The sequence below is a fragment of the Amblyraja radiata genome, chromosome 22 (genome assembly GCF_010909765.2).
Source record: "Amblyraja radiata isolate CabotCenter1 chromosome 22, sAmbRad1.1.pri, whole genome shotgun sequence".
In the NCBI taxonomy this organism is placed as follows: domain Eukaryota; kingdom Metazoa; phylum Chordata; class Chondrichthyes; order Rajiformes; family Rajidae; genus Amblyraja; species Amblyraja radiata.
In genome coordinates, this window is record NC_045977.1 from 43,456,880 (window position 1) to 43,478,015 (window position 21,136).

At 44.2% G+C, this 21,136-nt stretch overlaps 1 protein-coding gene across 1 annotated transcript in view; it reads left to right on the plus strand.

Annotated features, from left to right (window-relative positions):
- The window catches only part of syt17 (synaptotagmin 17), a 31,485-nt gene extending 11,310 nt beyond the window's left edge, over positions 1–20,175 (plus strand). The window contains exons 5-7 of the mRNA XM_033041226.1: positions 2,825–2,945; positions 3,118–3,273; positions 19,013–20,175. Of these exons, the coding sequence (XP_032897117.1) occupies positions 2,825–2,945; positions 3,118–3,273; positions 19,013–19,209 (474 nt within the window). The 3' untranslated portion in view covers positions 19,210–20,175. The remainder of the gene's footprint in view (positions 1–2,824; positions 2,946–3,117; positions 3,274–19,012) is intronic.
- The last annotated feature ends 961 nt before the right edge of the window (positions 20,176–21,136 follow it).

Below are 21,136 nucleotides of genomic sequence, written 5' to 3' on the forward strand. Positions count from 1 at the left end.
CTGGCTGGATGAGATGAAAGGGAATAGGAGATGGTGGCTGAGTTCCAGCACCAACATGGACCTGTTGGCCAAAATGGTCTAAATTAAGCAATCTTGCTTCCTCTGGTCTTGCAAACTTTTGTTCCCTCTCCAATCTTCCCTACCATGTCAAAATCAATAGACAATAGACAACAGTTGCAGGAGTAGGCCATTCGGCCCTTCAAGCCAGCACCGCTATTCGATGTGATCATGATCAGACCACATTGCATTGCTGTACATTAACAGCCAGGATGCAACTGTTGGAAGTTTGAGTAATAAGTCACAGATTACATGAATGGTGAGAGGATATTCACCAATGTAGAATAGTGTTGATGAGTTGGTTAGATGGGCAGAGGAATGGCAGATGAAGTTTAATCCTGGGACGTGCGAGGTGACGCATATTGGGGGCAATAATAAGGCTGGGACATGGGACATGGGACATGGTTGGACTATCAGCATCACCCTGGATTATTGCACCTTGGAGCTCATTCCAAGAATCTCTGAAGGCAACAGCACAAACCACAGGCGATTCCCACTTTCCATCCTTTTGTGTTATGGTAATTTACCCTGAAAGAATCGCAAGTCGCTGCTCAAAATCCGAGAGAGTTTGCTCTCACAGAAATTATGTGAAAAAAACTCCCAAAATGTATTTTATTTCCACTCGTGTTTTTTGACACAAACACAGATGGTACGGCTTCAGGTTATGGAAACTCACAATGGGAACACCATTCCCTCTTAATACAAGGTACCCTGTGCAGGATATTCATCTTCATTAACGGGGCATGGGGTATGTGGGCAGGCCATAGTCATAGAATCAAACCGCATAGAAACGCACTTTGGTCTAACTCGTCCATGGACCAAGGTGCCCCATCTACACTCGGCCTATCTGACTGTTTTCCCTCTAAACCTTTCCTATCCATGTATCTGTCCAAATATCCTTCAAATGTTGTAATAGTACCTGTCTCAACCACCTCCTCTGGCAGCTCATTCCATAGACCCACCACTCTATGTGAAAATATTCCCCCCTCCCTCGGGTCCACCCTCCCCCTAACCCCTCTCACCTCAAACCTATCTCCTCTGGTTAAAGAAAGGTTGTATTTTGACCATGTAAATAATGAATTAGGTCACAGCTAGATGCTCATCATTGGACCAGAAGAAGGATGGAAGGAGAGTGCAGGGATGGATAGAACAGTTCAGATCTGAGGACGGACTGGAGATGGTCTTACCTTGGAACAGGACAGTTTTTCCTTGGAAGGAGAAGCCCAAAGAGGTGCCTATGACCAGAGGGCATAGGCTTGATGTAAGGGTTAGAGGGTGTAGAAGGAATCTGAGGAAGATTGTTTTCACCCAGAGAACAGTTGAAATCTGGAGCACATTACTGACGGTAGTGGGGGTAAAGACTCTCAGAACACTGAAGACATTCTCATATCATCATGGTATAGGAGGCTACAGATCAAGTACTAGAAGTAGAGTCAAGCATGGATGGGTTCCGATGGCTAGTATGGCTGTGATGGCTGAAGGGCCAGTTTCCATGCTGCACAAATTCTTAACCAATCCAATTGTCATCGCTCCATGATTAGTGAGCATGAGGTGACCTGCATGAGATAGCCCAGCTGTTGATGGTTGTGCAGTGGCCAGCAGAAGCAGAATCTACCTGGGATCTGTGCCTGGAATTCACATCTTTCATCGTTCCGTTGGAGAGTTTCTTCAAATTCTTTGGTCAAATGTTCGTTAACCAATCTTCATCAAGATGGACAATTTCTCTTTAATGTGGGTGCATTAAAGGCGCTATTTAAACAAGTTCTTGTTGTTTAATTTGTGGAAAAGGTCACCACCAACCTGTCAGTGAGACCACAGATAATAAACACATCATCATCCATCTGCTGAGAACAAAGTGATGCAGGGCATGGGCTAACCCTCACCACATCCTTGGCAGCAGCTGCACGATACTGTATGTGGTTTATGGGCAACCTGTACTCGAGGAAAGAATGACACAGGGTGCTGGAGTAACTCAGCGGATCAGGCAGCATCTGTGGAGAACATGGATAGGTGACGTTTCACAGAGTGCTGGAGTAACTCAGCGGGTCAGGCAGCATCTGTGGAGAACATGGATAGGTGATGATTCGGGTCAGGACCCTTCTTCAGACAGATTGTGGTTGAGGAGGAGCAAGCTGGAAGTATGTCATGTGGGTGACATTGAGACCCCAAAGAACAACTCCAGAAACGATGACCAAAATACACCAAAAACTGTCAAATCTTGAAATATGCTTGTATAAAAAATAGCATTTAAAGAAAATTCAGCTCATTGGAAACTCTAGATGTTTACTTGACCAGCTGTTTGGTTCCATTCTAAATTCGTAATTCTAATCTTGCAGAGATTTTGAATCAGCTGAGCCTCATTTAGTAAGACTTTTTATCAGTGGTTAAAGAGTTGAAGTCTTGCTCCAGGTGCAACAGCAGAATGTTGAGCTGCCGTCCCTGCCGGCGAAGCTGCCGTCCCTCTTGGCTGAGATGTTAAAATTCTCATTGCTCTCCAGTTGTTGAAGAGCAGGAGGACTTTCCCCGGTAGCTGAGATGACATGTCCTCTCAATGTGCTTCACTGACACATGCTCATATGTGGCTCTTGTGTCGACACAACTTGGTTGCTGCATTTCTGTGGCAGAGTTGCAACTTCCAATCGGCAGACAGTATGTGGGAGAATGTCAGGAAATATCAACGTTTTCTTATTTTTCCATTAGTACGAGTGTGCATTTATTTTCTTTCACACAAATCTTCATATTCTAATTCAACACCTTTCTTTTTTAGCGTGAAGTTGAACTCGGGGAAATATTGATCTCCCTTAATTATTTACCAAGTGCGGGAAGACTAAATGTGGAGATTATTCGAGCAAAACAGCTCCTTCAGACAGACATGAGCCAAGGATCAGGTAAAGAATTTCATGAATCAGTATTAATAACTGTAATATCATAATCTGCTGAGGCTTTGATTTTTAAACATATTTTATTCCAGTCAGTATGGAAAAATCATAAATCAAAAAATGCACTATAGCTAATTATATTTTGCTGTGTGAAATTCTGACTGTTGTTAAACTTTGATAGATCCATTTGTTAAGGTCCAACTGGTTCATGGACTGAAACTGGTGAAAACAAAAAGGACATCGTGCATGAAGGGAACCATAGATCCATTCTACAACGAATCTTTCAGCTTCAAGGTTCAATCAGAAGAACTGGAAGATATCAGCTTAGTTTTTACAGGTTGGTACACACAGAGTCCATCGCTGATTCTTACTAATCGAGTCATTGCATTGCTACACATTAATGGTCAGGATGCAACTGTTGGAAGTTTGTGTAATGAGGTCACAGATGACATGAAAGTCAATTGTGTTCTTGATGGTGGGATCGAGGATTGTTAGTTCCTCTAAACGCAAGTTGATTAGTTTGGGATAATAATGAAATATAATTTTTTCCCAAAACGAATCTTTTAACATAATACATTTCTACATAGCAACAGGCTCCAGACATTTGTTCCAAGTTAAAAAGACTTGGTAGGTATCCATGGTAGATGATTCTAGCAGAATGAAGATGTACTATTGTTGGGTTATTTAGAGTTCTTGGTTTCCAGCACACTATCATGAGATGCAAGAACTGCACATCACTCCTCTGTGAAACAATGGTCCGAACATTATTCATCATGCCCAGCTCAGATAATGGTGTATCCAGCTAGATTCACACTACGAAATTGTCATCATCTTATCCACGTGGATTAGCATTACATTGGGTAATAATAAAATAATTATTATGTTTTTTAAAGGAATACATTGACATAAGGATAAACAGAGCATTGGTGTCCCACTAGCCCACCCCTGCGATACAACAGCACCCATTCACAATAAACCTACACTGCAGGATCAGTAAACGGTTGACACTTACAGTAACCCGGCAGCCACCTTTAGACAAAGGCAGACATTGCCACTGAGATTCAACGTCACCTTCAAAACACCAGCACAGCCTTTGGTTAATTGAGGAAAAGGATATTTGCAGATCAAGAGCTCAGACTTATCTCTAAATACATTGTCCCTCAATAGCAAGAATGTCCTTCCACAAATTTGGAGTCCAAAACTGCACACAATACTCTAGGTGTGGTCTCACCAGGGCCCTGTACAACTGCAGAAGGACCTATTTGCTCCTACACTCTTCTTCTTATGAAGGCCAACATGCCATTCGCTTTCTTCACTGCCTGCTGTACCTGCAAGCTTACTTTCAGTAACTGATGAACAAGGACCCCCAGATCCCATTGTACTTCCCCATTTCCCAACGACACCATTTGTATAGTAATCTGCATAACTGTTTTTGCTACCAAAGTGGATAACCTCACATTTAACCACATTAAACTTCATCTGCCATGCATCTGCCCACTCACCCAACCTGTCCAAGTCACCCTGCATCCTCATAGCATCCTCCTCACAGTTCACAATGCCACCCAGCTTTGTGTCAGCTGCAAATTTGCTTAAGTTACTTTTAATCCCTTCATCTAAATCATTAATGTATATTGTAAATAGCTGTGGTCCCAGCACCAAGCCTTGCGGTACCCCACTAATCACTGCCTGCCATTCTGAAAGGGACCCGTTAATCCCTACTCTTTGTTTCCTGTCTGCCAACCAATTTTATATCCACGCTGAATCAGACCGATCCTGTTACTGCTATCCAAATGTGCCGCTATTTCATCTTTTATAATTGACTCCAGCATCTTCCCCACCACAGATGTCAGGCTAACTGGTCTATAATTCCCTGTTTTCTTTCTCCTGCCTTTCTTGAAAAGTGGGATAACATTAGCTACCCTCCAATCCACAGGAACTGATCCTGAATCTATAGAACATTGGAAAATTATCACCGATGCGTCCACGATTTCTAGAGCCATTTCCTTAAGTACCCTGGGATGCAGACCATCAGGCCCTGGGGATTTATCTGCCTTCAGTCCCATCAGTCTATGCAACAGCATTTCCTGCCGAATGTGGATTTCCTTCAGTTCCTCTGTCACCCTAGATCATCTGGTCACTACTATATCAGGAAGATTGTTTGTGTCCTCCTTAGTGAAGACAGATCCAAAGTACCTGTTCAACTTGTCTGCCATTTCCTTGTTCCCCATAATAAATTCACCTGTTTCTGTCTTCAAGGATCCAACTTTGGTCTTAACTAATTTTTTCCTCTTCACATACCTAAAGAAGCTTTTACTATCCTTGTTTATATTCTTGGCTAGCTTACCTTCGCACCTCATCTTTTCTCCCCGTATTGTCTTTTTAGTTACCTTCTGTTGTTCTTTAAACATTACCCAATCCTCTGGCTTCCTGCTCATCTTTGCTATGTTGTACTTCTCTTTTATTTTTATACTGTCCTTGACTTCCCTTGTCAGCCACGGTCGCCCCTTACTCCCCTTGGAATCTTTCTTCCTCTTTGGAATGAACTGATCCTGCACCTTCTGTATTATTCCCAGAAATACCTGCCATTATTGTTCCACTGTCATTCCTGCTAGGGTATCTTTCCAGTCAACTGTGGCCAGCTCCTCCCTCATGGCTCCATAGTCCCCTTTGTTCAACTGTAATACTGACACCTCCGATTTTACCTTCTCCGTCCCCAATTGTAGATTAAAACATCATATTATGGTCACTACCTCCTAATGGCTCCTTTACCTCGAGTTCATTTATCAAATCCGGTTCATTACACAACACTAAATCCAGAATTGCCTTCTCCCTGGTAGGCTCCAGTACAAGCTGCTCTAAGAATCCATCTCGGAGGCACTCCACATACTCTCTTTCTTGGAGTCCAGTATCAACCTGATTTTCCCAGTCTACCTGCATGTAGAAATCTCCCATAACAACCACAGCATTACCTTTGCCACATGCCAATTTTAACTCTTGCTTCAACTTGCGCCCTCTGTCCAGGCTACTGTTTGGGAGCCTGTAGATAAGTCCCATTAGGGTCTTTTTACCCTTATCATTCCTCAGTTCTATCCATACTGACTCCACATCTCCTGTTCCAATGTCACCCCTTGCAAGGGACTGAATTTCATTCCACACCAACAGAGCTACCCACCCCCTCTGCCCACCTGTCTGTCTTTTCGATAGGAGGTATACCCTTGGATATTCAGTTCCCAACCCTGGCCCTCTTGCAGCCAGGTCTCAGTAATTCCCACAACATCATACTTGCAATTTCTAACTGAGCATCAAGCTCACCCACTTTATTCCTTATACTTTGTGCATTCATATATAATACTTTTAATCCATTACTCACCTCACCTTTCATATCGATTCCTATTTCACTTGGCCATACTCTCCCTTCCTGAGCTTCTACCCCGTTAATTCTGGTGTCTTTCTTAACTTTTCTTATCCTCTCTTTCCCTTTAACGCCATCACATCTCCCGTTTGTTTCCTCACCCCCCCCCCCCCCACTATTCAGCTTAAACCAACCCGTGTAGCAATAGCAAACCTGCCTGCTAGAATGCTGCCCCCCCCCCGCCTGTTAAGGTACAACCCGTCCCTTTTGTACAATTCACCCTTACCCCAAAACACATCCCAGTGGTCTAAGAATCTAAATCCCTGCCCCCTGCACCAGCTCCTCAGCCACACATTCAGATCCTGTATCTCCCTGTTCCTGCCCTCACCAGCAAGAGGAACTGGAAGCAAACCGGAGATAACCTCCCTGGAGGTCCTGCTTTTCAGCCTCTTCTGAGTTCTCTAAAGTCACGCTGCAGAATCTCTTTCTTCTTCTTCCCGACGTTATTTGTGCTGACATGGACGACCACTTCCGGCTGTTCACCTTCACCCTTGATGATGCCCGGCAATTGGCCCGAAACGTCCTGGACCCTGGCACCAGGGAGGCAACACACCATCCTTGATTCCCGCCCGTTGCCGCAGAAACCCCTGTCTGTACCTCTCACTATGGAGTCCCCGACAACCACGGCTCTGCTTGACGTTTGTCTCTTCGCCGTTGCTTTAGCGCCACGTTTTCATTCGCAGACCTGTCCGCCGCTCAGACTGGCAGTGTCTTCTGTCCCGACAGCATCCAAGAGGGTGAACCTGTTTTCAAGAGGTACATCTCCTGGGATCTCCTGTACTCCAAGCTTCCTTCCCTTCCTCGTCGTCACCCACCTTCTCTCTTCCGGTATCTTCAGTGTAACGATCTCGCTGTAGTTCCTGTCCAGGAAACTTTCATTTACCTGGATGATTCTGAGGTCATCCAGTTACTTCTCCAGTGCCCCAACACGGTCCTTCAGAATCTGAACCTGGACACACTTTCCACAGTTGTAGCAGCTAAAGGCACCATCAGTGTCCCTGGCCTCCCACATCCTGCAAGCATCACAGACTCAACTTACCTGTCATTTCTTCACTTTGTCTCACTGTCTCCAACTTTTGGTGTAGTCTCCTCACCTCAGCCTCCTCACCTCAGTCTCCTCACCTCAGCCTCAGTCTCCTCACCTCAGTCTCCTCACCTCAGTCTCCTCACCTCAGTCTCCTCACCTCAGTCTCCTCACCTCAGTCTCAGTCTCCTCACCTCAGTCTCCTCACCTCAGTCTCAGTCTCCTCACCTCAGCCTCAGCCTCCTCACCTTAGCCTCAGTCTCATCGCTGAAGACTCTCGAGCCAAAAACTCGCACTTTTCTCACAAGGCACTTCCCTCAACATTATTCCCTCGAAGAAGTAATTATATCATAAAAGTAATGTATCTCCTGTAGTAGAAGACAGCCGACACTGTTAATGTTTAAGGGAAAGAGATGGTTAATGTATCTGGGAGTATTAATGTTTACATTGAATTTGTGGTGGCGCTGGTGAACGGCTGCGGCTCGCCTGCAGTCCGTTTGTCTTTACTTTTTTGTGTTGTTTTTTTTCGTTTTGTCTAGTTAAGTTTTTGGTTTTTAGGTTGTGTTTATGTGGGGGGGGGGGGGTTGAAACGGGGCTTGCTGTCTCTCCCTTCGGGGGAATGCGACTTTTTTGTCGTATCCCCCTTCTCTGCCTCCGTCTGCACTGAGGCCTAATGGTGGAGCTGGCGACCTCGAGACTCCGGAGGCAGAGCCAGTCAGGACTCACCCTGGGCTCGCTCCCGTGAGGGCGGCCCAGCTCGGGGCTGGAACGGCGCTCCCGTGAGGGGCTGTGGCGCTCCCGTCGGAGCGGCCCAGCCCGAGGTGGAATGGCGCTCCCGTCAGAGCGGCCCAGCTCGAGGGAGGAACGGCACTCACGTGAGGGCAATCCGGCTCGGGGCTGGAACGGTGCTCCGGTGGCTGGGACGGCGTTCTGGCGGCGGTGACCTGAGTCCGGGGTTCAGCCGCGGGCCAGCGGCTGTGTCCGCTGGACTGGAGGGCGGCAGCTTCGACCACCCCGTGTTTGAGCCGGCCCATTTGCGGGGTTCGGTGAGCCGCGGGACTGTTTGTGCCATCGCCCGGTGGGGAATCGCCTCAGCGCAGAGGGAGAAGAGGAGGGAAGAGACTGCAGCCCTAAGATTTTTGCCTCCACCACAGTGAGGAGGTGCTTGGAGGATACACTGTGGTGGATGTTAATTTGTGTTTAGTGTTGTTTATTATTGTATGATTGTATGTATGACTGCAGGCACGAAATTTCGTTCAGACCGTAAGGTCTGAATGACAATAAAGGAATTCAATTCAATTTCATTTTCATTATTATATAAGTGGCAAACACTTTTATTGAATTATATTTGACATTTGACATCTTGCCCAGCTCGGTGTAAATGGAGAACGGCTCGGTGAGCGACTGTGATTGATTATTCTTTTCTTTCTGAGCTGCTGAATGAGATCACTGCTGTGGCTTCGAATAACTAACTGTATTATGTCAATTAAATCAGCCTCAACAAACTGATATGGAAACCAGTTTTGAGTGCCTGAGGTATTCCTTCTGCAGCCAGTTTCACCAGGGCCAGTTTACAAATTTAATTTTAAAAGTCACGTGCAATATTTCAAAGGGCAGATAAAAATATCAATTGCGCTTATTCACACTTGTGTAACTATCGTTCCAGTCAGGCAGCATGGGTAATGTCTGAGTTTAAAGGACCTGCTTCCTCTGCTCGGATCCTCACTCATTCAGTCTTAGTTGTGGCTGCTCCTCTCTCCTACTCTAGAACCCAGACTATGCTAACCACCTCCATGGACGGCCTCCATCGAGGGGCCGAATGGCCTACTCCTGCACCTCTTTGTTTCTGCTGAGGTGGGGTTTAATTTCTGGTCATTGGATGATTTGCGTTGATTGTTGACCTGGATCATTAACACTTGCCAGTGCAGTGATTTCACCAGGTGCGGCCGTTCACCAGGTGTGGCCATTCACAGGTGTGGCCGTTCACCAGGTGCGGCCGTTCACCAGGTGCGGTCGTTCACCAGGTGTGGCCATTCACAGGTGTGGCCGTTCACCAGGTGCGGCCGTTCACCAGGTGCGGTCGTTCACCAGGTGTGGCCATTGACCAGGTGATTCTCCAGGTGGTCTGCCAGTTGTTGGACAAGTGTTGAGTAATCTCCAGGTGAGCAGTGGGCAAATCATCATTCTCCCGCTTTATTTGATGTGAACAGGTGTCCTGTCATCACAGTGCAAGTGATGGAGGCAAGGACTTCAACAGGCTCCCTCTAGAGGAGGTAGCTGCATGCTGCAATCCTTGAAATAAAATGCTAGAGCCAGTTTCAAACCCATCTTGGTTCTTCACCTGACGTTTCAAACCTTCATCTTGTGTGCCCTGTACATAATAATCACTCTACAATTGTTGGCTGGCCTGAACTAATTTCTGGACCATTGTATTTATAATATTGTGTGTGAGCTTTATAACCGTATTACAAATCTGGAGTCAGATCTCCAGCAGATACTAACATGGACAGCAGGTTGGCTGGGCAGATACTAGCATGGACAGCAGGTTGGCTGGGCAGATACTAGCATGGACAGCAGGTTGGCTGGGCAGATACTAGCATGGATAGCAGGTTGGCTAGGTGGATACTAGCATGGACAGCAGGTTGGCTGGGTGGATACTAGCATGGACAGCAGGTTGGCTAGGTGGATACTAACATATAGAAACATAGAAACATAGAAAGTAGGTGCGAGAGTAGACCACCAGGTCCGTCGAGCCCGCACCGCCATTCGCTCATGGCTGAACACTAAACAGACACACTTACCCACAAACAGTAGACACAAGACACAGAACACAAGACACTACCCTCCCCTTTATACCGCTATCACCCCTCTCCACCCCAAAAACCTCGTGATCTCCTGGGGGAGGCAAAAAAACGGATAAAAACCCAGGTCCAATTCGGGAAAAAAATCCGGGAAATTCCTCTCCGACCCCAATCCAGGCGATCGACACTTGTCCAGGAGATCACTCAGGTCTTACTATACTAACCATACCTAGGTCCATATCCCTGCCCTCTCCCCGTAGCCCCTTATCCCCTTGGCAGCTAAAAAACCATCTATTTTAGTCTTAAATATATTTAAAGTTTCTGCTTCCACTGCTCCCTGGGGCAGTGAATTCCATAAATTAACCACCCTCTGGGTGAAGAAGTTCTTCCTCATCTCAGTTTTAAAAGAGCCCCCCCTTATTCTGCAACTATGTCCCCTAGTTCTAGTTTCCCCGATCATTGGGAACATCCTCGGTGCATCCACCCGATCAAGGCCCCTCACGATCTTATATGTTTCAATGAGATCGCCTCTCATTCTTCTAAACTCCAAAGAGTAGAGTTCCAGCCTACTTAACCTTTCCTCATATGTCAATCCCCTCATTGCAGGAATTAATCTTGTAAACCTTCGCTGCACTGCCTCCAGGGCTAGTACATCCTTTCTTAAGTATGGACCCCAGAACTGTACACAGTATTCCAAATGTGGTCTCACTAATACTGTGTACAGCTGCAGCAAGACCTCCGTGTTTTTATACTCAATCCCCCTAGCAATAAAGGCCAAAACTCCATTGGCCTTCCTGATTGCTTGCTGCACCTGCATACTAACTTTTAGTGATTCATGTACTAATACCCCTAGATCCCTTTGCGTTGCATTACAACGCAGCTCCTCCTCATTTAGAAAATAACTTGCCCTATCATTTTTTTTCCCAAAGTGAATGACTTCACATTTATTAGTATTAAACTTCATCTGCCAAGTTGTTGCCCACTCACCTAGCTTATCTATATCCTTTTGCAGACTCTTCCTATCCTCCTCATCCCCTACTTTTCCTCCCATTTTTGTATCGTCCGCAAATTTTGATATATTACACTTGGTTCCCTCCTCCAAATCATTTATATAAATTGTGAACAACTGGGGTCCCAGCACCGACCCTTGCGGAACCCCGCTAGTTACCGGTTGCCATCCCGAGTATGAACCATTTATCCCCACTCTCTGCTTCCTATTTGTTAGCCAATCCTCTACCCATGCTAATATATTACCCCCAATCCCATAATTTTTTATTTTTAGCAATAGTCTCTTATGTGGCACCTTGTCAAAAGCCTTTTGGAAGTCCAAGTATACCACATCCACCGGTTCCCCTTTATCCACCCGGGTTGTTACTTCCTCAAAGAATTCGAGCAGATTCGTTAAACAGGACTTCCCCTTCACAAAACCATGCTGGTTCTGTCCGATGAAGTCATGTTTATCCAAGTGCCCCGTTAGTGTTTCTTTAATAATTGTCTCTAACATTTTACCCACCACCGATGTTAGACTAACCGGTCTATAGTTACCCGCCTTCTGTTTACTTCCTTTTTTAAATATAGGTGTTACATTGGCCATTTTCCAATCCACTGGGACCGTTCCTGCCTCCAGGGAGTTTTGGAAAATTATCACCAATGCATCCACAATCCCCACCGCTATCTCCCTCAAGACCCTTGGATGTAATCCATCAGGCCCAGGGGATTTATCCTCCTTCAGTCTCATTAATTTCCCTAATACCACCTCCTTGGTGATCTTAATAGTATTTAGCTCCTCCATTCCTACCGCCCCCTGTTTATCCAGCGTTGGAATATTTTTTTGTGTCTTCTATGGTGAAGACTGATACAAAATACTCGTTTAATGCCTTTGCCATTTCCATGTTCCCCACCAACAACTCTCCAGTCTCACCCTCCAATGGACCAACGTTCACCTTAGCCACCCTTTTTCTTTTTATATAGCTATAAAAACTCTTACTATTAGTTTTTATGTTGTTTGCTAAATTCCTTTCATAGTCTATTTTCCCCGTCTTAATTAATCTCTTAGTTATTTTTTGCTGACCTTTAAATGCTTCCCAATCCTCTACCCTCCCACTATCTCTGGCTACCTTATATGCCCTTGCCTTCAGCCGAATACTATCCTTTATAGTTTTACTGAGCCATGGCTGACTGTTCTTACCCTTACCCCTTCTTTTCATAGGAATAAATTTTTCTTGAAGGTTATACAGTAGGCCCTTAAACGTACACCACTGCTCATGTACCGTCTTATTCTTGAGTCTGCTATCCCAGTCAACTTTGATCAGCTCAGTCCTCATACCTTCATAATCCCCCTTATTTAGACTAAGCACCCTAGCCTGAGTTTCAACCTGCTCCCCTTCTATTTGAATATGGAATTCGACCATATTGTGGTCACTTGTTCCCAACGAGTCCCTAACTATGACATTTTTAATTAATCCTGCTTCATTACACAGGACCAGATCCAAGATTGCCTCCCCCCTTGTCGGTTCTGTGACATACTGTTCTAGGAACCCGTCTCTAATACATTCTATAAACTCTTCCTCTGGTCTACCCTGCCCAGTTTGGTTTGCCCAATTAATATGAAAAACATGGACAGCAGGTTGGCTGGGTGGATACTAACATGGACAGCAGGTTGGCTGGGCAGATACTAGCATGGATAGCAGGTTGGCTGGGTGGATACTAGCATGGATAGCAGGTTGGCTGGGTGGATACTAGCATGGATAGCAGGTTGGCTGGGTGGATACTAGCATGGACAGCAGGTTGGCTGGGCAGATACTAGCATGGACAGCAGGTTGGCTGGGTGGATACTAGCATGGACAGCAGGTTGGCTGGGTGGATACTAGCATGGACAGCAGGTTGGCTGGGTGGATACTAACATGGACAGCAGGTTGGCTGGGCAGATACTAGCATGGACAGCAGGTTGGCTGGGTGGATACTAGCATGGATAGCAGGTTGGCTGGGTGGATACTAGCATGGACAGCAGGTTGGCTGGGTGGATACTAGCATGGATAGCAGGTTGGCTGGGTGGATACTAGAATGGACAGCAGGTTGGCTGGGCAGATACTAGCATGGATAGCAGGTTGGCTGGATGGCAGATGACACAAAGAGTGGCAATAAAGGGGGCTTTATCTGGTTGGCTGCCAGTGACTAGTGGAGTTCCGCAGGGGTCGGTGCTGGGGCCGCTACTCTTCACGTTGTATATTAATGATTTGGATGAGGGGATTGAAGGCTTTGTGGCAAAGTTTGCGGATGATACAAAAATAGTTGGAGGAGCAGGTAGTGTAGAGAAAGCAGGGATTCTGCAGAATGAATTGGATAGGTTGGGAGAGAGGACAGAGAAGTGGCAGATGGAATATAGTGCAGCAAAGTGTGGTCATGCATTTTGCTTGTAGGAATAAAGGCGTAGATTATTTTCTTAATGGGGTGAGAATCCAGAAATCGGAGGTGCAAAGGGACTTGGGAGCTGGTGCAGGATTCCCAAAAGGTTAATCTGCAAGTGGAATCGATAGTAAAGAAAGCAAACGCAACGCTTGCATTTACTTCAAATGGGCTTGTATACAAAAACAGGGATGTAATGCTGAGGCTCTATAAGGCGCTGGTCAGACCGCATTTGGAGCATTGTGAGCAGTTTTGGGCCCCGTATCTGAGGAAGGATGTGCTGGCTCTGGAGAGGGTCCAGAGGACATTTACAAGAATGATTAGTGGGTTAACATATGATGAGCGTTTGTCGGCACTGGGCCTGTACTCGCTGGAGGTTAGAAGAATGAGGGGGACCTCATTGAAACGTACAGAATAGTGAAATGCCTGGATCGAGTGGATGGGGAGATGATGTTTCCACTAGTGGGAAAGTCTAGGACTAGAGGTCATAGTCTCAGAATTAAAGCACGTTCTTCTAGGAAGGAGAAGAGGAGACATTTCTTTAGTCATAGGGTGGTGAATCTGTGCAATTCTTTGCCACAGAAGGCTGTGGAGGCCAAGTCAGTGGATATTTAAAAGGCAGAGATAGATAGATTCTTGATTAGTACGGGTGTCAGAGGTTATGGGGAGAAGGCAGGAGAATGGGGTTAGGAGGGAGAGCTAGATCAGCCATGATTGAATGATGGAGTAGACTTGATGGGCCGAATGGTCTAATTCTACTTCTATTCCTTATGACCATATGACAGGTCCCGACCAAAAAGGTTCCCCATGTTCTCCAGAGATGCTGTCTGACCTGTTGAGTTACTCCTGCACATTGGGTCGTTCTTTGTGAACCAGCATCTGCAGTTCTTTATTTCTACATCTTAAAATCCCTGCTATTCGTCTACTTCGCCTCTCAATTTCTCCGCTGCTTCTGCCAGACATTTAACCCGTATCCAGCATTTATAAACCACAATTTCTTCTAGACTAATCTTGCCACGATTGAACCATCAGCCTCAGAATTCATCCCCTGTTCATCACAGTCTTGAACTACATCAGATTGTTCCCAACCTTTATTCATTTTGAACACACATCGAGTCTTCACCTCCCACTATCCTAATCCATACATACATATATTCTCCTCAACAATCAGATTCTCATATATTCTCTTGTGAAATTGGAGACTATTTGGCCAAAAGGATTTATGCCAATTCACAGAGACATCCCATCAATAACAATAGACAATAGGTGCAGGAGTAGGCCATTCAGCCCTTTGAGCCAGCACCACCATTCAATGTGATCATGGCTGATCATCCCCAATCAGTACCCCGTTCCTGCCCTGACTCCGCCATCTTTAAGAGCCCTATAACCTTTCCCCTACCAGTGGGGGTTGAGGATTGAAGCTTGCTTGCACTGTGGTTCTGCAACTTCTGAATTGACTGATTGACCACAGGGAATCTGCAGACGGTGCCAGAGGTGAGTTGGACTGTTGCTTCTGTCCATGTGTTACCTTCAGGTAGATCAGCAAAGCTGGATGCTTTTCAGACACGTGCAGTCTTGGGCTGGGAATTCCCACGGCACCCACGGTGAGAATGTGACACATTTTCAGAGAAATTTCAAGGCCATTTTCCATGGGAATTGTTTGCTATGCTGGAGCTCGGAGCAGAGTATATGTTTTGGAATCCGACATGCCACATCATATATTGGCCCACATTGTCCTCACATCCATCAGCATGTGAGATGGAAGATATAACTCCTGGCACAGACGTCAATCCTGAAAATCCACCCATGACTAAACTTTTAATCACCACTTCCAATTCTTTAGCTCATTATCAACTTCTGACTATGTCTTTGCAATGTGCCAAGGGATGTTTCTTGTGTTAATAATATAAGCTTTTGTTGATAGTTACGGGAATCAATGAAACAGCTGCTTCAGGGAGGATTCACTGGGGAATGTTGAAGATGATGATAATGCAGCTGGTTATTCTGGCCCTGTATTCGTTTTTCCAAACATGCTGCAAGAAACCACCTTGAGCACGCACTCCTTTGCTGGTGACAACTTTATTGAAGGGAATTGAAATGGTGAAGCTGAGAAGATGGGAGCAGAGGATCAGAGCACCAGGAGGATAATTCCTCTCTGCTTGGCAAAACATGCAACAGATTGTTGGCAACCATGCTGTTATATTTGACCCAAGATGAAGTTTGCATCTCATATCAGTGCCGACATATCAACGACTTCTGTCTCCAGAGCTCATTCCAGCTCGACCTTGGCCACAGCTCATTGTCCCCCATGATGTTGCTGGCAGCAAGAATGTTTCTACTGATGGATCCACACTCTGGTCCCACTCACCACCTGTTTATGACCCACATCAACTCCAGTTTGAGTCCACGCTCTGATTTAAATATTGTTGTTTTTAAACCCCCCCTCGGGCGAGTGAGCCCATCACACCATTACCACTATGTTCTTTTCTGCTTCTTCTTTAGCTGTGTAACACTCGAAGATCTCGGCACCAGTCTAATCATCTCAGTGATCTACAGTAGTGCCTTCAGCCACATAGGTTAAGACACTCTTTAACGCCGTCTATTCTCCTTTAGGTACACCGACGCTCGTTAGATATAGTGTTATGTACAATGTTCTGAAATGCTAAGGAGACTACAGAGAATGGTTTTAGAACTCACGGCTGATCATGGGAAAAGGTTTCATCTCTACACTGAAGATCAGTTCACAGGAGTGTTTAGCAACTTAACACCACACTCTTAGTTTCCATTTCAAGAGAGTCAAGAGTATTTTATTGTCATATGTTTCAGATAGAATAATGAAATTCTTACTTACTGCAACACAACAGAGTATGTAAACATAGTTTAAATGGCAGCTTCACTGGGACCTGCAGCTGTGAGACAGTGGTGGACAATGGTTGATACACAAAACGGGCTCAGAAATGGAAACTGAATTGGCAAAGGTTTTTCTTCTTGTTGTTAGATGCTACCAGAATAAACAAAAATCTGTTCAAATAAAGACATAGCAACATAGACAATAGGTGCAGGAGTAGGCCATTCAGCCCTTCGAGCCAGCACCGCCATTCATTATGATCATTGCTAATCATCCAAAATCAGTACCCCGTTCCAGCTTTTACCCCATATCCCTTGGCTCCATTAGCCCTAAGAGCTAAATCTCTTGAAAAATAGATGGACAAAGTTGAACTGTAAAATAATCTTCTTTGGAAATCAAATAGTCAGTGGACTAAGTGAAAGAGAGGTTTCTTAATGCAACTTGCCTGCCCTGATTCTCATTTGTACGACTCAGATCATGCTTTACGGCGTGTGTGTACATTCTTCATCACTCGAAGCAAAGATCATAGAGCTGATCTTTGGGTCAAAGTGGAAGCCAAACATAATTATACTGACCACACTTAGCAATGAGTTTATTGGCTGTTTAGCAAACTGGAATATTAGGTATAAAAGTCAATAAATACAAAGTTAAAATGAATGTGTTTCAGTCGGGCTGTTTAACTGAACAGCTGCTTCCTGCTGATGTTGTTGGGGTGGATTTGTCTCTAGTTTGTAATATATTTCCACTGAGTATTTTTCCAACTGGCTTTGCTTCAGTCTTTTCATATCTTAGTATTTGCACCTTATTCTCATCTCAGTCGAATTCAATGTTACCATTGAATCTTATAAATAATCTAAAAAATGAATAAACGCTGTACTTCAAAACTGAACCTGCTGAGGGCAGCAGAGGTTTTTTAATGTTATTTATTTCATTTATCTATAATTAACATCTTTCATTTTGGTCACGACAAGATTATATTCAACATCCATTTTGGGATCAATTAACTGTCCTTACATAACTTTAAATTTAACACCGATTATCCCTAATCAGTGTGAAAAAGGGTCTTGACCCAAAAAGTCCCCCATTCCTTCTCTCCAGAGGAGCTGCCTGTCCCGCTGAGTTATTCCAGCATTGTGTGTCTATCTTACGTACCATTTAGTAAATGCAGTTTCTTCATTTTGGTGAAAACTAATGAATAAATGGCAGACATTTTCACAAATCAATTGAATATATTTCACCTTTAATTTTTACATATACTTTTCAAACTTAATATTTTATTTTCCTCACAAAGATTATTTCACACAAAGCGTGGTGGATGTATGGAACAAGCTGCCAGAGGAGGTAGTTGAGGCTGGGATAGGAACATGGATAGGACAGGTTTGGAGGGATATGGACCAAACGCTGGCAAATGGGACTAGTGTAGCTGGGACATTGTTGGCTGGTGTGGGCGAGTTGGGCCGAAGGGCCTGTTTCCGTGACTCTGGGACTAGTGTAGCTGGGACATTGTTGGCCAGTATGGGCGAGTTGGGCCGAAGGGCCTGTTTCCACACTATTAATCTATGACTATGACTGAACAAAGTATTTATGATTAAAATTGAGGGAAATAACAATTTGAGGCCATTGAAATATCAGCTCATTGTTTTTGAAGTGAACGGGTTTGATGGGAATAACAATTATATTTACTGTGATGAAATACAATCCCTTCTGCATTTGGTCCGTTAAACATAGATATTACACTTCACATTGTGTTTTTGATTTTTTGTTTTTGGACTGAATTCTGTTTTTAATTTGTGTTTCTGTGATGTCTTTATTATTTATTTTATTCTGATTATATGTTTTTTATTCCTGTTAATCTTTGTAAGGTGTCCTTGAGATGTCTGAAAGGCGCCCAAAAATAAAATTTATTATTATTATTATTATTACTTTGCTAAAATGATTTTGTTTACATTTTTAAATGTGTTGATAGATTAAAATAAATCAAATAATAATTTAAATGTCTCAATATATTGCTTAATATTTATATGAGGAGATTTAGTGTATGCTCGATACATTACAGCTCAGACTCGTTGTGGTTTGCAGTCTTTAAGATTATAAATAGTTTTATAAAGTGTTACATCTCGGTCAGATTGTCGAACCTGTGGTATCGATACAGGAACATTATGATGTCACTGTAACCTTTACTAACTAGTTTTAATGATAAAATAATTGTATTATTGGAACATTGATCAATTTAAATTTGTATCAGTGGCAAATACCTCTTCTTCTTATCGAGTCCAGACACAAGATTAGAAGTTGTTCAGCCAGAGCTGCACACAATGGTGTCTGCCTTGTCGCTTCTTGTGCTTCTTGTGCGTGGTGGTGGAAAGATTGGTGGAGACAGGGCCGCGATCGACGTGAACGCTCTTTCCTTGACCCCAGTGGCAAATCCTGCAAGGAATGATGACAGCTGAGAGGCAGTGTTCACGACAGCATCTACTGCCATTCAGCAATCATGAATGTAGTTTGGTTTTCAAAGCCATTTATCACACTTTATGCCTGGTGCCTTATAGTTTTGAAGTTCTAACGGTTTTATTTCATTTTTTTTAGTCTATGGTCACAACATGAAAAGCAGCAATGATTTTGTTGGCCGGATCGTCATTGGTCAGTACTCCACAGGTGCCCCCGAGTCCAATCACTGGCGCCGCCTGCTCAATCTTCACCGCACCTCATCCGAACAATGGCACAGCCTCCGCTCCAGGGCAGACTGTGATCGTGTCTCCTCAGCTTCACTGGAAGTAACGTGATAGAAGTCACACTGGTCTACCCAGGCAGCAGCTTGCTGCTGTTCCTACCAGATCGATAAACACCAGGCAGAAGGAGCTCATGCACCTTGGCAAAGAGGGAAAAAAGCTTCTTTGATTTGTTATCTTAAAAGTTAAAACTATGCGACAAATGTATTAGTAAATTAATTTTTGAAGTGCTAACAAATGATTTGTAATGGCCCATATTGTTAACATGCCGTCACAAGCCAGTCGTGCAAGAAATAACTGATTTAAGGTGAACTTGGATGTCCCAATGTATGTTTAAATAGATCAGTGTGAGCTGTCTTGGTGTCAGTAGTGAAATAGCTTAGATTTGAGTTGTCTTGAAAGAGCTCCCTTTATGAAAGCTTTATTGACATCTGAGGGATTATTGTTACGTGGATATGACTATATAATCTCTGTGCTATGTTCCACCCTGCTTATCAATAATCAGCCTGTCATCGATAGATTATTGATATGTTAGATAGATGTTTGAGCACATTATTGTTGGATCATGAGCTGAGATTTCATAGAACAGTTACATTAATAATGCAGAACAGATGTTCCATTCCTACTGTCACAACCCGCTGCTGTTAATGTATGGATCAACATATTTACAGAGTCCAGTGTGTTTGGTGTATGAGATTTGGATCTTTAATTGGAAGATGTATGGATTTCATTCTAATTCTGCAGTCAGCAGGTTACTAGTAATAAACCATTGACACCTGTTCCAAAGGATGTTTCATTGCAGATTTAGAGCAGATTTAGGTGCAAATACTCCAAATTAAACTATTGTTATACATCCATCATCTTGTACATTTCTGCAGATTAAGTACTACCAATGATGATATTGACCAAAATTAGAAATGATGTTGGGAGGTCAAACGTATCCACATAATACAGTTAAATGAAGAAATGGAGCCATACAGTTGGATATCCCAGGTTTAAGTGGGTCAGGCAGCATCTGACACTTCTGCAGACTGAGAGTCGGGGGAAAGGGAATCGAGAGATATAGACGGTGATATATAGGGAGAGATATAGAACAGATGAATGAAAGATATGCAAAAAAGTAATGATGAGAAAGGAAACAGGACATCATCCCCTCCTCTCCCCGTCTCTTTCCCACCCGTTGTACCAGCTTCAAAGTCCTCTTGTTGAGTCTCAATGTCTGTAACTTATTTTCACCTAGTTCTTAGTTGACAAAAGCTCAGGATATGTCCGTCCCTATGAGAAGGAAGGGCAAGGCAGGCAAACGTAAGAAAACTTGACTGACGAGAGAAATCGAGGCATTGGTCAAAGATAAGAAGGAGGCATGGGACACGTATAGGCAGATGGGATCAAGTGTATCCCTGGAGGAAATATGGGAACTAAGCAGCAAAGTAAAAAAGGAAATGAAAGGGCAAAAAGGGGCCAGGAGACAGCTCTGGCAGATAGCATTCAGGACAATCCCAAGAGATGTTATAACTAGAGAGAGAGAGTGAGAGCGGTCACCTCTGTGTGGAGCCACAGGAGATGGCAAGGTCCTCAATGAATATTTCTCCTCTGTATTTACCGAGGAGAAAGACAGTAGGACGGAGGAACTTAGGCGGTCAATGGAAATGTCTTGAGAGTAGTCAATGAGATCGGAGAGGTGCTGAAGGTACTGTTGTGTATGTAGACAAATCGCCAGGGCCTGATCAGATATACCCGAGGACATTGGAAACCAGGGAGGAAATTGCGGGAGCCCTGGTTGAAATTTACGAGTCGTCTTTAAATACAGGAGAGGTGCCGGAAGACTGGAGGGTGGCAAATGTTGGGCCTTTTTTCAAGAAGGGCTGCAGGGAAAATGCAGGGATCTATAGGCCAGTGAGCTTAACATCTGCAGTTGGAAAATTACTTGAGAGTATTCTGAGGGATAGGTTATACAGACATATAGATGAACAAGGGCTGA